Below are 19149 nucleotides of genomic sequence, written 5' to 3'. Positions count from 1 at the left end.
TGGAGCTGGCGTAACATGGGAGTTGTGTGCTCCCTGTATGCCGCCCCAGTTATTAACCTGGCTGCCTCTTGTTGGACTATTTGAAGCTTCTGAGCAGTCTTCAAAGGCAACCCCACATAGAGTGCGTTGCAGTAGTCTATCCTAGATGTAACGAGAGCATGGACCACCGTAGCTAAGTCTGACTTCCCAAGGTAGAGTGTAACTGGTGCACAAGTTTTAATTGTGCGAACGCTCCCCTGGCACCGCCGAAACCTGGGATTCCAGGCTCAGTGATGAGTCCAAGCTGCAATCCTGTGTCTTCAGGGGGAGTGTAACCCCGTCCAGCACAGGTTGTGACCCTATTCCCTGTTTGGCCTTGTGACTGACCAGGAGGACCTCTGTCTTGTCTGGGTTCAACTTCAATTTGCTCACCGTCACCAAGACCGTCACAGCGGCCGGGAACCGGTTGAGGACTTGGACAGCCTCCTTAGCATCTGGTGGAAATGAGTGCTAGAGTTGGATGTCATCTGCATACAAATACCCTTGGTCCTAATCTACAGATGCAATAAATCAGCACTTGTAAGTGGACCGGTGCACATTGAGGCTCCTTCCAGCCTTGGCACATCCTTAAAGAATATTTTAGAGGGCAAGTTCCTTGCACAAGGGACTGGACTTCTGCGAAATCTACTCTCGCCAAAATTCAATGTATACAGATCATGATATCAAAGGAAACCAGAGTGGAAGGAGCATAGAAATGCCAGATGTGCGTTTTCACAGCAAAACCACGTAGGGAAAGATTAATTTGCATACGTGCAGCTGATTGGTCGTAGGCAGATGAGTGTAGGCCAGGATTTGAAAAGGCCACTGAGCCAGAATGGCAGTTGGGGAGAAGAGAGCTGAACATTCCAAAGGGGCGGAGTTAGGTTTAAGAATAGGCAGTTAGAGAGTCAGAAAAGATTCAGTTAGGGATTCATGTTTGTGAGGTACAGTTAGGAACTTCTGTGAGAGAAAAGCAGTTAGGAAAATGGAGCTCAAGTGTTAAGGAAAATAAAGAAATGCCAGTGTTGTTTAAGGCAGGATATAGTTCTGTCAAAACTATATGTATGATTTGAAACAGTTGAAGTTTGATAGGAAAAGTTAACCAAGTGAATGATATTGAATGTACGATTTCAAGACTGTAACAGAACACACAAATGTAACCATCAGCGTTGGAGCCAGAAGCTATAAATAAACTCTGTTACTTTGTTTACTACAAGAGTGTCTCAAGCCTGTGATATAAAGCCTCAAAGTAAAAGCTCACAAGAAAGCCAATTTTTAAGGGAAACTGTTTCAGTACAAGGCAAGTAAAAGATTTAAAAGAGAAATATTTTACCCCCCACATCGTCACACATAAAAGGCACCTGTGAAAGGACTGAAGTAGTGATACGTTGTCCCAGGCCTCTTTTAATGTTTCAAGAAAAAGCAGGCAAAACCCAACCAACCTCAGCAGGATGTTGTCTGAGCCCAGCGTCACAACAGTCGCCTCCGTGGCTTGCAGCGAGATGAGCTTTGCGAGCGCTTCTGAGGTTTTCCCCTACGAAAGCCCAAAGCAACATGTTTTACATTCAAAACAACATCGAAGGCAAGCAAGCCACCTTTTAGACAAATACTGACTGCAGAAAACAGAGACTGAGTTAAGTCTAAATTCTAAGTTTGTTCTAAACAGAGAGCAAAAGAAAGATTTGTCAACAGAGACAATGAAGTCGGCTTCAGACCCATTTATCAGGCTTTATGTTGCCAAAAGGGTCTTTGTAGGGTAAAGTATAAGAGAAGGTCTGTTTTCTGTGGCATTGCTACTCAATGCAGTAAATGAGTTTGCAAACCACTTCTGCCAAATTTAGTGATAATATGATGTTTTCAGATTTAAAAGTCCTACAACCATCATAAGGTTTTATGTTGCCTTAACCCATGCATGCTGTAATGAATCCCTCGACTTAACAGGCTAGCTTAAGCCTAAGGAAGTGGGCCTGGCGAAACCACGGCACCCATTTTGGGAAAGGGAGACAGGGAGACAGGTTAGGTTTGCCTCTAGTCTTGGAGGGAAAGTTAGAAGACTAGGATTGGTTAGGAAGATGAGGGCGGAGCCTAAGTGATCTAAAGGAAAAAAAGTGACTTTTAAACTGAGGTTTGAGGTCCCAGTTTGCCAGTTGGTTTTTGGATCGGGTAGAGAGAAGAAATGTGGGTGTTAGCGAAAGCAGTTTGAGTTTTTGAAGAAGAAGTTTGGGTCAGTCTTTTGTGTAGTATTCAGAATAGCTATAGAGAAGATAGCTAGAATACTGTTTTGTGGAACAGCACCCCGTTAGTGGTCTGTTCATTTCCTAAGGAAGGCTAGTTCAGGGTTTTGGCTAGATTCCAAAGGGGGATTTTTGGGAGTTTTCATTTCAGAGATTCATTTCCTGAAGTAATTTTCTGTGTTGAAACTTTTAAGACTTGTAACCCAGAAGTTTAAAGATCTTTACTCAAACGCAACCACAAACTTTTTATGCCAGCATTTTACTGAAACATTAAGCATTTGTACCTGAATTATTCAAGCCTGTTCAATAAACGTTCTTGTTATTTTTATCAACTTATACCAGCCTCAGTGTGAATACCTTTTTTAAAAAAAATATCAGATCAGTAAGCCAAATTCCAAGTGTTACACATATAAGACCTGAATAATTCAACAAATATTAAATACATTATGCTAATTTAAACTGGTGTATATTACATTATCTCCACCTTCCCTCCCTCTCCCTCCCTCTTTAACCACAGTATATTTCTACTAATCTTGCAGATCCAGCCACTGGTAGAGTCTTTGTATTTTTCCTTGATGTGAATACCTTTGTGGTCAAAATGCTATTCAAGTCAGCTTTAACAACCTCTCAAAAATACCTCAGCCTGTTTATTAGTAATATGGTGGCAGCGGAAATCTTTTGAGGAATCATTTTTAAGTCTCTCCGTTCCAGTGGTTCCCAGTTCCTAGATTTTACATATACAGTTGGTTCAGCAACTATACTCCCTCTATATTTTGGTGAGCTAGTCTGTAGTAGTGGAGGTGTTATCATTATAAGTTGAAGGAGCAGCATTGGGATTATTTTTCTATATTTCCCCGTCAGATAAATCCCCCCGCACCCCTTTACCTTGGCAATGTGCTCCAGCCATCGTCCCAGGGCTATGAAGACGAAGAGCATTGGCGGGGTGTCAAAGAAGGTCACGGGGTTGACCTTTGCCCTCTCGGCCATCGCCACCAAGACGACAACAAGGGAGTAGACAAAGGCAATGGTGGTGGCCAGGACAATCAGCACGTCCATGTTGGCCGTCCGGTGCTTCAGCGCTTTGTAGGCCTGGATGTAGAAGTGCCAGCCCCCAAAGATCTGCAGCAAAGCCAAAGACACGTTTCGTAACCAAAAGGCAGAAGAAGCAAACAAACAAATCTGATTCCAGGGAGAATACTAGCCCCCGCCACCATTGAAACAGCTCCACTGGCTCCCAATTTGTTTTCAGGCCCAATTCAAGGTGCTGGTTTCATTTCACTTCTAAAGCCCAACACGGCTTTGGTCCAGGCTACTTGAGACACCATGTTGTACCACACAGACCGCGCAAACCTTTAAGGACTAGCAAGGAGACTCTCATCTCCACTGTTAAAAATCTCTAGTGAATGCACTTTTGGGTTGCTGTGAGTTTTCCGGGCTGTCCGGCCATTTTCCAGAAGCATTCTCTCCTGACGTTTTGCCCACATCTATGGCAGGCATCCTCCGAGGTTATGAGGTCTTGTCAAAGGCTTTCATGGCCGGAATCACTAGGTTGTTGTAGGTTTTCTGGGCTGTCTGGCCATGTTCTAGAAGCATTCTCTTCTGATGTTTCGTCTCCATCTGTGGCAATCATCCTCAGAAGTTAGATAGGAGATTTACATTCCATCAACATAGAGCTTCTCAGGAGGGTTTCCAAAGGTTAAGATGCCTATTAGCCAAGAAGTCCTTGCCGGTTTTCCAGAGGAGAAGGCATGATTTTCTGTCTACATTAGCAAGACCAGCAGACTGTTTCACCAGTCGAGGCAACTTTGGTTATTGAGTATGGAACTTCTGTCACGTCAAGGAATTTCTAGTTCCATGTTGCATTTTCCCCTGAATGTCATGTTTTGGCTTTATTCTGCTTATGTATTCCTGTTTTTTTATGCTACTCATGTACTTTGAATTCTGTGGATTATTCCCGATATTTGGGACTTTAGTTTGCTAAATTGCTTTTCATATATATTCTTCAATAAACTTTCATATTTTACCTTGGATTAGAGTGTGTTAACAACAGTGGTGGCTCCCAGCCTTGGAGTACAACACTTGTTTGTTCTCATCTAGAAACGTGGTGTTTCTTCGCCTCCTCTTGTCTACGTATCAGAAGCCTACCAAGCCTTGAAACTACAAGGCTATTCAATTCAGAGCAGGCTGTATTGGGACAAATGCAGCAATTTTTGGATGACACAGCTGGCCTGGACCCTTTCCAGTCAGGCTTTCGCCCGGATCATGGTACGGAGATGGTCCTGGTTGCTATTACAGATGAACTTCATCTGTCTGATAGCGGCGGATCGGCACTTCTGGTACTTTTCGATCTTACCACAGCGTTTGACACCGTTGACTACGATTCAATGATCCACCGTCTCGCCATGTCCGGAGTTTGCGGTCAAGCCCTCAATTGGTTCAGTTCATTCCTCCGATATCGGAGTCACTGCGTGGAATATATGGACCGTCTCTGAAAGTTCCCCCCTCCTATGTGGGATACCCCAAGGTGCAATTCTCTCCCCTCTTCTCTTCAACATCTACGTGAGACCCCTTGCCAGTTTGGCTTGGAGATTCGGCCTGGACTGCTATCAATATGCGGACGACACCCAACTCCTGTTGCGCTTGGAGCCTGGAGTCACGTCAATACCTGACAATCTCACCTTATGCTTGGAGGCTCTGTCGAACTGCCTACGTGCTAGCAGACTGAAGGTGAATCCGGCGAAGACTGAGATCCTGTGGCATGGCCGCCTGATAGGTCCGACCCATCCGTTACCTTCCTTTGATGGCGATGCTCTATCTCCACCGCCTACCGTTAAGAGCTTGGGTGTCGTTTTGGATTCGCAGCTGACGATGGAAGCTCAGGTCGCTGCCGCCAGCAAACAGGCCTTTTTCCATCTACGGCAAGCGAGGCAACTGGCACCTGACCTGTCGGATGAGGCTCTGGCAACGGTCATCCATGCCACCGTTACGTCTAAGCTGGACTATTGCAACACCTTGTATGTTGGCCTTCCTATTTCTACGGTCCGAAAGCTCCGTATTGTCCAGAATGCTGCAGCCAGGTTACTCACAAGAATGCCCACGAAATGCCATAGAACACCAGTGCTGCGGCATCTACACTGGCTCCCAACTGAGTATCGTGGTTTGTATAAGATGCTGGTCCTGACCTTTAAAACTATATGGCCAGGGTCCATTGTATCTTAGAGACCGTCTCTCCTTCTCCCATCATCGGAGGTCACCACGACCATCCCAACGCAATTTGCTCTATATGCCGGGTCCTAGGGAAGTGCACGTGGAAAGCACCAGACACAGGTGGGCCTTCTCTATTTCTGCCCCTGCCTTATGGAATTCCTTATGGCCTCCCTATTTGAGATGAGCCATGCGCGACTCAGGGCATGTTATCCTAGCACTTAAGACCTGGCTTTTTACGAGAGCATTTGACCCATGTTAATTTTAATATTTGTATGTATGTGTTTTATCCTGTATAATTTATGCAATGTAAATCGCCTGGAGCATCTCGGTTGGAGGGCCATTAATAAGTAATTAAAGAATCGCTGTGAGTTTTCTGGGCTGTATGGCCTTGATCTAGAAGCATTCTCTCCTGACGTTTCACCCACAACAACGGCAGGCATCCTCAGAGGTTGAGGGATGTGTTGGAAACTAAGTAAGTGAGGTTTATATATCTGTGGAATAATGTCCAGGGTGGGAGAAAGAACTCTTGTCTGTTGGAGGCAAGTGTGAATGCTGCAATTGATCACCTTGATTATCATCTCATCATCATCATCATCATCATCATCATCATCTTTAACTCTAACAAAACTTTCAAAATTTCAGTATTATTTCATTATTGATTATTGATTGATTCTATAGTGTTGCTAAAGTTCTGGTGGTGAAAATTTCAGAACTCGAACAAAATTTTCAAAATTTCATTATAAGTGGCAGTTACTAATTGGTTCTGTCATAATAATAATCAATAATGAAATAATACTGAAATTTTGAAAGTTTTGTTAGAGTTAAAGATGATGATGATGATGATGAGATGATAATCAAGGTGATCAATTGCAGCATTCACACTTGCCTCCAACAGACAAGAGTTCTTTCTCCCACCCTGGACATTATTCCACAGATATATAAACCTCACTTACTTAGTTTCCAACATATCCCTCAACCTCTGAGGATGCCTGCCGTTGTTGTGGGTGAAACGTCAGGAGAGAATGCTTCTAGATCAAGGCCATACAGCCCAGAAAACTCACAGCGATCGAGTGATTCCGATCAATGTTGATCACTGTTTTCTTTTGTTTATGTATCATGGTTTTTTGATTGAATATTGTTTGTCTTGGCTGGTCGAGTATTATTATTATTGTATTTTTTTCTATTGCGAGGAGGCAGGATATGAATTAAGTTATTAGTAAGGTGATGATGATGATGATTATTATTGCTCCCTCCCATTGTGTCCCTAAGATTTTGGCCCATGTTGTTCACCAAACGAAACCTCAGCGTGAACTTTAAAGGCAAGCTTACGAAGTCCTCCTACTTGCCTGGACAGGGACGCAGAGCAGGAAGGAGAGCAAATTCATGACGGACAGCCCAGGGAGGACTTGCTGCTCCAGGAACATGGCCGAGTGGTGCTCCTCCGTGTCTCCTTGGGTCACGTTCCCAGCGTGGTGTGTCGCAGACATGTGGCTGTCCATTGCCATCATGTAAATCATGAGCCCCATCACAGGGATGCAGAAGAACAGGCTGACGAGGAAGGAGCGTTTCCACCTGACAGACAACAACAATATAATATAATACAATACAATACAATCTATATAAATAAAAATGTAATATTCGTTTGTGGGATTAACATAACTCAAAAACCACTGGTCGAACTGACATGAAATTTTGACACAATACACCTAACAGTCCAACGTGTGTCCATCACCCCTAAACACACACACACAGTAGAAAAGACTTAAAAACCTAAAAAATTACACCATACATACATATACACATACACTCATACACATGCACACATTCATACACACACACATATATATATATGCACAAGCACACACAAATATACACAAATATACACATATACACACACACATAAATATGCATACACACATATATACATATACACATGCACACATATACATATACACATGCACACACATATACATACACACACATACACATGCACACATACATACATACACACATATACACACAAATATGCATATAGACAAGTACACACATATAGACAATACGCACATTCATATGTAAACACATGAATATATACACACATATATACATATACATACACACTTATATACATATACACATGCACACACATATACACACATATACACATGCACACACAAACATACATATATACCCACACACATATGCACACATACATATACACATATAAACATATACACATGCACACACATATACATATACACATATATACACACAAATATGCATATAGACAAATACACACGTATATGCACATACATATGTAAACACATGAATATATACACACATGTATACATATACATACACACATCTATATATATACACACACATATACACATGCACACACAAACATACATATATACACACACATACACATGCACACATACATACACACATATATACATATACACATGCATGCATATATACATATACACATGCACACACAAACATACATATATACACATACATGCACATACACACATACATACACACAAATATGCATATAGACAAGCACACACATATAGACAATATGCACATACACATATAAACACATGAATATATACACACATATATACACAGACATATATACACCCACATAGATATACGCAGGCATACATATGTACACAAATATATACACAAACAACACATATATATACACACAAAACACATATACACAGACTGGGCCGCAGCAACACTTGGCAGGGGACGGCTAGTATAACATAAATAATAATTACAAGAACCACTTCATAAATTGGGTTGCTGTGAGTTTTCCGGACTGTCTGGCCATGCTCCGGAAGCATTCTCTCCTGACATTTTGCCTGTATCTATGGCAGGCGTCCTCAGAGGTTATGAGGTCTGTTGGAAACGAGGCAAGTGGAGTTTATATATCTGTAGCAGGCATGTGCAATCTATGGTTCTAAATGGTTCTAAAGTACTTACAAAACTAAAGTTCTGGTGGTGAAAACTAGGGGGCGCTGGTGCTTTGCTTCTACAGTGTTACTAAAGTTCTGGTGGTGAAAATTTCAGAACTCTAACAAAAATTTCAAAATTTCATTATAAATGGCAGTTACTAATTGGTTCTGTCATAATAATAATCAATAATGAAATAATACTGAAATTTTGAAAGTTTTGTTAGAGTTATTCCAAATGCACACAACTAATTCTGAGAAAAGAATCAAAATAGTTTTAGCAACATTAACCAACCCCCCCCCCCCCAAAAAAAAACAACAACAACAACACTTACTGCCTTATTTCCTGCTTGTGATCTAAGTGGCTTGCACTTCGGTCTTTCTTCACCAACGCAGCTTTAAATCCTAAATCCTAGGAAAAGAGGGAAGTTTAACTTTAGTATACAATTCCCATGACATAGTCGGTGCTAAAATGTCAATAGAATCATTTTGAAATACTTCAAATATTTTTTAAAAAAATAGTTCAAGCAAAGATAATAATATTATTATAATTACTATAATATAATTATAATTATAATTATATAATAATAATAATATATTATTATATTATAATAATTATTATTATTATAATATTATTATTACAATTATTATAATATTAGGTTCTTGTGGGTTTTTTCGGGCTATATGGCCATGTTCTAGAGGCATTTTCTCCTGACGTTTCGCCTGCATCTATGGCAAGCATCCTCACTTCCTCCCCTCACTACTTCTGAGGATGCTTGCCATAGATGCAGGCGAAACGTCAGGAGAAAATGCCTCTAGAACATGGCCATATAGCCCGAAAAAACCCACAAGAACCTAGTGATTCCAGCCATGAAAGCCTTCGACAATACAGAACAAGCCCTATGAGGAGCGGCTTAGGGAACTGGGCATGTTTAGCCTGAAGAAGAGAAGGCTGAGAGGAGATATGATAGCCATGTATAAATATGTGAGAGGAAGCCACAGGGAGGAGGAGGGAGCAAGCTTGTTTTCTGCTTCCTTGGAGACTGGGACGCAATGGAACAAGGCTTCAAACTACAAGAGAGGAGATTCCATCTGAACATTAGGAAGAACTTCCTGACTGTGAGAGCCGTTCAGCAGTGGAACTCTCTGCCCCGGAGTGTGGTGGAGGCTCCTTCTTTGGAAGCTTTTAAGCAGAGGCTGGATGGCCATTTGTCAGGGGTGATTTGAATGCAATATTCCTGCTTCTTGGCAGAATGGGGTTGGACTGGATGGCCCAGGAGGTCTCTTCCAACTCTTTGATTCTATGATTCCATGATTCTATGAATACAATTATAATATTACTATAATTGTTATATTATTATAATTATTATATAACAATAATAATAATATAATTATTATATTATTATAAATATTATAATATATAATAATAATATAATGTTCGTTTGTGGGATTAACAGAACTCAGACACCACTGGACGAATTGACACCAAATTTGGGTACAAGACACCTAACGAACCAATATAGATTATAATATAATCATTATAATCATTATATTATTATATATATATTATTATTATATATTATTATATTATAATCTATATAAATAAAAATGTAATGTTCGTTTGTGGGATTAACAGAACTCAGAAACCACTGGACGACTTGACACCAAATTTGGACACAAGACACCTAACAAACCAATATAGATTATAATATAATAATTATAATCATTATAATAATAATATAATAATAATAATATATTATTATAATTATTATTATAATATAATAATAATATTATAATTATTATTATATTATTATTATTATTATTATTATTATATTATTATCATTATTATATATCATTATAATTATCATTATATTATAATCTATATAAATAAAAATGTAATGTTCGTTTGTGGGATTAACAGAACTAAAAAACTACTGGACGAATTGACAGCAAATTTGGACACAAGACACCTAACAACCCAATGTATGTCCTTCACTCAAAAAAATTGATTTTGTCATTTGGGAGTTGTAGTTGCTGGGATTTATAGTTCACCTACAATCAAAGAGCATTCTGAACCCCACCAATGATAGAATTGGGCAAACGTGGCACACAGGACTCCGATGACCAACAGAAAATACTGGAAAGGTTTGGTGAGCATTGACCTTGAGTTTGGGCATTGTAGTTCACCTACATCCAGAGAGCATTGTGGACTGAAGCAATGATGGATCTGGACCAAACTTGGCACGAATATTCCAAATGCCCAAATAGGAACACAGATGGAGTTCGGGGAAAATAGACCTTGACATGTGGAAGTTGTAGTTACTGGGATTTATAGTTCACCTACAATCAAAGAGCACTCTGAACCCCACCAGCGATGGAAATGAACCAAACGTGGCACACAGTTCTCCCATGACCAACAGAAAACACTAGAAGGGTTTGGTGGGCATTGACCTTGAGTTTCGGAGTTGTAGTTCACCTACATCCAGAGAGCATTGTGGACTCAAACAATGATGGATCTGGATCAAACTTGGCACGAATATTCCAAATGCCCAAATGTGAACACAGATGGAGTTTGGGGAAAATAGACCTTGACATGTGGAAGTTGTAGTTACTGGGATTTATAGTTCACCTACAATCAAAGAGCACTCTGAACCCCACCAGCAATGGAAATGAACCAAACTTGGCACACAGTTCTCCCATGACCAACAGAAAACACTAGAAGGGTTTGGTGGGCATTGACCTTGAGTTTCGGAGTTGTAGTTCACCTACATCCAGAGAGCATTGTGGACTCAAACAATGATGGATCTGGATCAAACTTGGCACGAATATTCCAAATGCCCAAATGTGAACACAGATGGAGTTTGGGGAAAATAGACCTTGACATGTGGAAGTTGTAGTTACTGGGATTTATAGTTCACCTACAATCAAAGAGCACTCTGAACCCCACCAGCGATGGAAATGAACCAAACTTGGCACACAGTTCTCCCATGACCAACAGAAAACACTAGAAGGGTTTGGTGGGCATTGACCTTGAGTTTCGGAGTTGTAGTTCACCTACATCCAGAGAGCATTGTGGACTCAAACAATGATGGATCTGGATCAAACTTGGCACGAATATTCCAAATGCCCAAATGTGAACACAGATGGAGTTTGGGGAAAATAGACCTTGACATGTGGAAGTTGTAGTTACTGGGATTTATAGTTCACCTATAATCAAAGTGCATTCTGAACCCCACCAAAGACAGAATTGGGACAAATTGGAACTAGGAAGGGGACTGTGGGCTTACCTCTATGACCCGCATGATGCTGCGAGGGCCAATGATCTCGGGGTCGTACTTAATGTGCGCCTTGTTGGTCGCGAGGGCAACCGAACTGTACAGGACCCCTGTGGTTTTCATGAGCGTGGATTCGATCTTATGGACGCAGGAGGCACACGTCATTCCTTTCACCTGTTAGGAGGGGGAAAAAAACCTGTTTTTTAATCAATGTTTACAGAGCACCGCATCAAGGGCGGAAATCGGCATGCATTAGAAACAATGAAGATGGGCATGAGGATGTTAACAAGTGAGACCTGTGGTACACGCTCTTGTCACATCCCGCCTAGACTACTGCAACGCTCTCTATGTGGGGCTGCCCCTGAAGACGGCCCGGAAGCTGCAACTAGTCCAACGCGCGGCAGCCATGATCCTAACAGGAGCGGAGCGCAGGGAGCACACAACCCCCCTGTTGCACCAGCTCCACTGGCTGCCGATTTGCTACTGGGCCCAATTCAAGGTGTTGGTACTGGCCTATAAAGCCCTAAACGGTTCCGGCCCAAGCTACCTATCCGACCGCATCTCGGCCTATGAACCCACCCGGACTTTGAGATCTTCCGGGGAGGCCCTGCTCTCGATCCCGCCAGCCTCTCAAGCACGGTTGGCGGGGACGAGAGATAGGGCCTTCTCGGTGGTGGCTCCTCGGCTGTGGAGCGCCCTTCCTGTAGACGTTAGGCTGGCACCATCTCTCATGACATTCCGTAGAAAGTTGAAAACCTGGATGTTTGTGCAGGCATTTGAGTAATTTAGTGCAATCTCTGGTAAATTGAACATAGGAACGGAACAATGGACGACGAATTTTGGATCACGTTTGGATGATGAGGCGATTGTGATAACTGTGTATTGATGATGGTTTATTAGCTAGTAATGGAAATGTGTAATTTAACTGTTTTGAATATTAATTATTGCTGTTTTTATTGTCTTTGCTGTTTGCTGTCTGGAAACCGCTGTGAGTCGCCCTCGGGCTTGAGATACAGCGGTATACAAGAATAGTAAATAAATAAATAAATAAATAAATTATTTTAATCCATGTCTACAACAAAACGGACCTTACTTAAAAAATACCCCTCGTACCTGCTTCCCTCTTTTATCTTGCCCAACTTTTTAATTAGTTTTAATCAGTTTGCCCTTTTGATTACTACATGTTGCCTGCCCATTATTATTGTTGCTGTGCTTATTCTTTATTTTTCATATTGTTATGTATTCATGTGTTTTATATAACTATGATGTTATTGTTTATTGTTCGCATTTTTATTTATTTATTTATTTATTTATTTATTTACGTCGCTTATATCCCGCCCATATCAGCCCGCAGGCGACTCAGGGCGGTCTACATATCGGCACAATTCGATGCCATCAATACAATACAAAAGCAAAAACAGTTAAGTGCAATTAGACAAAAAAAGAGCTCTATCCTCTCATTCCAATCCTTGTCCATTTCATCGTCTTGGCTGTTCCTGGGTCATTCTCCATCTCAAGCTTGACTATCTATTCCGGGGTTTCGAATGCCTGCTCGAAGAGCCAGGTTTTCACTCTCTTACGAAAGGTCAGGAGGGAGGGGGCTGATCTAATATCCCTAGGCAGGGAGTTCCACAGCTGAGGGGCCACCACAGAGAAGGCCCTGTCTCTCGTCCCCGCCAAGCGTGCTTGCGAAGCAGACGGGATCAAGAGCAGGGCCTCCTCAGATGATCTTAACGTCCTGGAGGGTTCGTAGGAAGAGATGCGTTCGGATAGGGTAGGCTGGGCCAGAATTTTCGGTTTGTGTTTTTGGTTTTTCTTTATTGTAATTGTCATTTGGGCTTGGCCTCATGTAAGCTGCTCCGAGTCCCCATTGGGGAGATGGTGGCGGGGTAACAAATAAAGATCATCATCATCATCATCATCATCATCATCATCATCATTATTATTACTATTTAATGGATCTGTAATTGCTTAAGTGACTGAACCAAAATTATTATTATTATTATTAACTTTATTTGTACCCCGCTAGCATCTCCCGAAGGACTCGATGCGGCTTACACGGGCCGAAGCCACAAAACACAATACAATAGAAAACATAACACAGCAATAAACAAAGCAAATCAAACAATTAAGCAAAATAACCACAATGACAATACATCAAGACACTATTAAAACTGGTTCGGCCAGCGCAATGGGGTACAGGGTTAAAAGTGCTGAGATGGCAGGAGGAACGTAGGATTAAAGTGCGGTGTGCAGCAACATTAGTTGTGCTAAAGTGCATCTAGGACTTGGGATGGGGATTCCTAATCTGCGAAGGCACATCGGAACAGCCAAGTTTTTAGGTTCCTTCTGAAAACTGCCAGAGTAGGGGCCTGACGAAGCTCTTTTGGAAGGGCATTCCAAAGTCGGGGGGCCGCCACAGAGAAGGCCCTGTCCCGCGTCCCCACCAAGCACGCTTGCGACGTAGGTGGGATAACGAGCAGGGCCTCCTCAGATGACCGGAGCGAGCATGTGGGTTCGTAGATGGAAATGCGGTCACGCAGATAGGGTGGTCCCAAACCGTTCAGGGCTTTGTAGGTGAGCACCTGCACCTTGAATTGGGCTCGGAAAATAAATGGCAGCCAGTGGAGCTCCTTGAACAGAGGGGTAGACCTCTCTTGATAATGAGCCCCGGTTAGCATCCTAGCTGCTGCCCGCTGGACCAATTGTAGTTTCCGAGCCGTCCTCAAGGGCAACCCCACGTAGAGCGCATTGCAGTAGTCCATTCTAGAGGTGACCAAGGCGTGGACCACCCCGGCCAGATCTGCCTTCACGAGGTACGGTCGCAGCTGGCGCACAAGTCTCAGTTGTGCAAAGGCCCTCCCGGATACCGCCGACACCTGAGCCTCAAGTGTAAGCGATGAATCCAAGAGGACTCCCAAACTGCGGACCTGTGGCTTTAGGGGGAGTGTAACCCCGTCCAACACAGGTTGCCACCCTATACCCCGATCCGGTTTACGATCGACCAGGAGGACCTCTGTCTTGTCGGGATTGATCTTCAGCTTGTTCTTCCTCATCCAGATCGACACAGCGGCCAGGCACTCGTCCAGCACCCGAGAAGCCTCCTTGGAATTAGGTGGAAAAGAGTAGTAGAGTTGTCTGTCATCTGTGTAGAGATGGCACCCAACTCCAAAACTCCGGATGACCTCTCCCAGCGGTTTCATGTAGATGTTGAAGAGCATGGGCGACAAGATAGATCCTTGCGGGACCCCACAGGTCAAAGGCCAGGGGTCCGAGCAGGCATCTCCCAGCTTCACCATCTGGGTGCGTCCCTCCAGGAAGGACCGGAGCCACGACAGAACCGTGCCCCCAAGGCCCATCCCAGAGAGACGACCCAGAAGGATACCATGATCGATGGTATCGAAAGCCGCTGAGATGTGCTTCTCCCCAATGGTTCCTCTTCTTCATCCTGGAAAGAAATGAATATTTCGGGGCCACGAAGAGGGTTCAGTCCAGGGCCCAGTTCAATATCTTCATTAATTAATATCTTCATAATTCTGCCTTGGTTAGACCACACCGGGAATATTGTGTCAAATTCTGGGCACCACAATTGAAGAGAGATATGGACAAGCTGGAATGTGTCCAGAGGAGGATAATAAGCCCTATGAGGAGCGGCTTAAGGAGCTGGGCGTGTTTAGCCTGAAGAAGAGAAGGCTGAGAGGAGATATGATAGCCATGTATAAATATGTGAGGAGGGAGCAAGCTTGTTTCCTGCTTCCCTGGAGACAAGGACACAATGGAACAATGGCCTCAAACTACAAGAGAGGAGATTCCATCTGGACATGAGGAAGAACTTCCTGACTGTGAGAGCCGTTCAGCAGTGGAACTCTCTGCCCCGGAGTGTGGTGGAGGCTCCTTCTTTGGAGCCTTTGAAACAGAGGCTGGATGGCCATCTGTCAGGGGTGCTTTGAATGCAATTTCCCTGCTTCTCGGCAGAATGGGGTTGGACTGGATGGCCCAGGAGGTCTCTCCCAACTCTAGGATTCTATGAGTCTAGCGTCCAGATTGAGGGAAGTCCTGGTGCCTCTCTCTTCTGCTTTGGTGAGACCTAGAGTCACACTGTGTCCCATTCTGGGCCCCACAGTTGAAGAGAGATATCTAAGCTGGAAAGAGTCCAGAGCAAGAAGGAGACTCAGAGGATCAAAGGTCTGGAGCCCATGAATAATCCCTCTGAGGAGCATCTTAAAGAGCTGGGTCTGCCTCAGAAGAGAAGGTGGAGAGAAGACATGAGAAGAGCCATGTATAAATATGTAAAAGGGCGTGATAAGTTAGAAGGAGCAGGTTTGTTTTCTCTGCCCTTGAGACTGCGACTCAATGGAGCCATGGGTACAAATCCCAGCAAAGGAGATTCCACCGGAACATTAGGAAGAACTTCCTGACCGTAGGAGCTGTTCAGCAGTGGAACTTTCTGCCTCAGAATCCGGTAGAAGCTCCTTCCTTGGAAACTTCTGAACAAAGGTTGAATGGCCATCTATCGGGGGTGGTTTGATTGTTATTTCCTTCATAGCAGGGAGTTGGACTAGATGGCCCACTTGGTCTCTTCCAACTTTATTATTATTATTATTATTATTATTATTATTATTATTATTCTACTGACACAAAAGCACAGTATGTCACAGCAAATGAGATATGCAGGATTTCGTTATAATTATTATTATTTTACTGACACAAAAACAACTTATTATTATTATTGTTATTGTTATTGCTATTATGTCTGGATGGCCATCTGTCAGATACTGAGATTGTGCTTTTCCTGCATGGTAGAATGGGGTTGGACTAGATGGCCAATGGGGTCTCTTCCAACTCTATTATTATTATTATTATTATTATTATTATTATTATTATTATTATTATTCTACTGACACAAAAGCACAGTATGTCACAGCAAATGAGATCTATATGCTGGATTTTATTATTATTATTATTTTACTGACACAAAAACAGATGATGATGATGATGATTATTATTATTATTATTATTATATTATTAGGTCTGGATGGCCATCTGTCAGATACTGAGATTGTGCTTTTCCTGCATGGTAGAATGGGGTTGGACTAGATGGCCCACGTGATCTCTTCCAACTCTATTATTATTGTTGTTGTTGTTCTTGTTGTTCTTGTTATTATTATTTTACTGACACAAAACATATTATTATTATTGTTATTGTTATTGCTATTATGTCTGGACGGCCATCTGTCAGATACTGAGATTGTGCTTTTCCTGCATGGTAGAATGGGGTTGGACTAGATGACCCACGTGGTCTCTTCCAACTCTATTATTATTATTATTATTATTATTATTATTATTATCTGACACAAAAACAAATTATTATTATCGTTATTGCTATTATGTCTGGATGGCCATCTGCGAGATACTGGGATTGTGGTTTTCCTGTATGGCAGACTGGGGGTGGACTAGATGGCCCATGCATTCTCCTCCAACGCTATTATTATTGTTGTTGTTGTTGTTATTATTATTATTATGATTTTACTGACACAAAAACAGATGATGATGATGATGATGATGATGATGTCTGGATTGTGCTTTTCCTTCATAGCAAGGAGTTGGACTAGATGGCCCACGTGGTCTCTTCCAACTCTATTATTATTATTATTATTATTATTATTATTATTATTTCACTGACACAAGCACAGCTTATTGTTGTTGTTGGACAGCCATCTGTCAGATACTGAGATTGTGCTTTTCCTGCACGGTAGAACAGGATTGGACTAGATGGCCCATGGGGTCTCTTTCAACTTTATTATTATTATTATTATTATTATTATTATTATTATTATTATTATGCGAACACAAAACAAATTATTATTATTGTTGTTGTTATTGCTATTACATCTGGATGGCCATCTGCCAGATACTGAGATTGTGCTTTTCCTACATGGTAGAACGGGATTGGACTAGATGGCCCACGTGGTCTCTTCCAACTCCATTATTATTATTATTATTATTATTATTATTATTATTTTACTGAGACAAAAACAGATGATGATGATGATTATTATTATTATGTCTGGAGAGCCATCTGCCAGATACTGATATTGTGCTTTTCCTACATGGTAGAATGGGGTTGGACTAGATGGCCCACGTGGTCTCTTCCAACTCCATTATTATTATTATTATTATTATTATTATTATTATTATTATTATTATTTTACTGAGACAAAGACAGATGATTGATGATGATGGTTGTTATTATTATGTCTGGATGGTCATCCATCAGATACTGAGATTGTGTTTTTCCTGCATAGTAGAATGGGATTGGACTAGATGGCCCACGTGGTCTCTTCCAACTTGATTATGATTATGATTATGCCAGAGAAGTAGATGGCGGAAACAGAAGAATGGCCTGCCTCAGGGGAGCGTGCTTGCTCCATCCATGTTCAATATCTACACAAATGACCAGCCACTGCCAGAAGGGACAGAGAGCTTCATCTATGCTGATGATCGTGCCATCACCGCTGAAGCAGGGAGCTTTGAGATGGGTGAACAGAAGCTCTCCGAAGCTCTAGGTGCTCTTACTGCCTATTACAGGGAAAACCAACTGATCCCTAATCCATCTAAAACACAGACATGTGCCTTTCATCTCAAGAACAGACAAGCATCCCAAGATCTGAGGATCACCTGGGAAGGAATCCCACTGGAGCATTGCAGCGCACCCAAATACCCGGGAGTCACTCTGGACCGTGCTCTGACCTACAAGAAGCACTGCCTGAACATCAAGCAAAAAGTGGGAGCTAGAAACAATATCAAACGAAAGCTGACCGGCACAACCTGGGGATCACAACCAGACACAGTGAAGACATCTGCCCTTGAGCTGTGCTACTCTGCTGCTGAGTATGCATGCCCAGTGTGAAACACATCTCACCACGCACAAACAGTGGATGTAGCTCTTAATGAGACATGCCGCATTATCACGGGGTGTCTGCACCCTACACCACTGGAGAAATTACATTGCTTAGCCAGTATCACACCACCTGACATCCGCCGGGAAGTAGCAGCCAATAGTGAAAGGACCAAGGCAGAGACATCTCCAGCTCATCCCCTGTTTGGGCATCAGACAGCACGTCAATGACTTAAATCAAGAAATAGTTTTCTAAGATCTACAGAGACACTCGCTGGAACACCCCAGCAAGCGAGAGTCCAAAAGTGGCAGGCTCAAACCCAGAACCTCAACCAATGGCTGATACCAAATGAGAGACTCCCCCCTGGGCACACAGAGGACTGGGCGACTTGGAAGGTGCTGAACAGACTGTGCTTGGGCACCACAAGATGCAGAGCCAACCTTCAGAAATGGGTCCAAAGTGGAATCCACGACATGCGAGTGCGGAGAGGAGCAAACCACTGACCACCTGCTGCAATGCACCCTGAGCCCTGCCACATGCACAACGGAGGACCTCC

The 19149-nt window shown here is 42.5% G+C and overlaps 1 protein-coding gene across 1 annotated transcript in view; it reads right to left on the bottom strand.

Annotated features, from left to right (window-relative positions):
* The window catches only part of ATP7A (ATPase copper transporting alpha), a 109991-nt gene that overhangs the window by 29677 nt on the left and 61165 nt on the right, over positions 1-19149 (bottom strand). The window contains exons 8-12 of the mRNA XM_067471685.1: positions 11707-11868; positions 8755-8831; positions 6806-7031; positions 3138-3371; positions 1461-1552 (exon numbers count right to left, since the gene is read on the bottom strand). Of these exons, the coding sequence (XP_067327786.1) occupies positions 1461-1552; positions 3138-3371; positions 6806-7031; positions 8755-8831; positions 11707-11868 (791 nt within the window). The remainder of the gene's footprint in view (positions 1-1460; positions 1553-3137; positions 3372-6805; positions 7032-8754; positions 8832-11706; positions 11869-19149) is intronic.

The sequence above is a fragment of the Anolis sagrei genome, chromosome 10 (assembly GCF_037176765.1).
Source record: "Anolis sagrei isolate rAnoSag1 chromosome 10, rAnoSag1.mat, whole genome shotgun sequence".
NCBI lineage: Eukaryota > Metazoa > Chordata > Lepidosauria > Squamata > Dactyloidae > Anolis > Anolis sagrei.
This window is presented reverse-complemented; position numbering and strand designations above follow the sequence as displayed.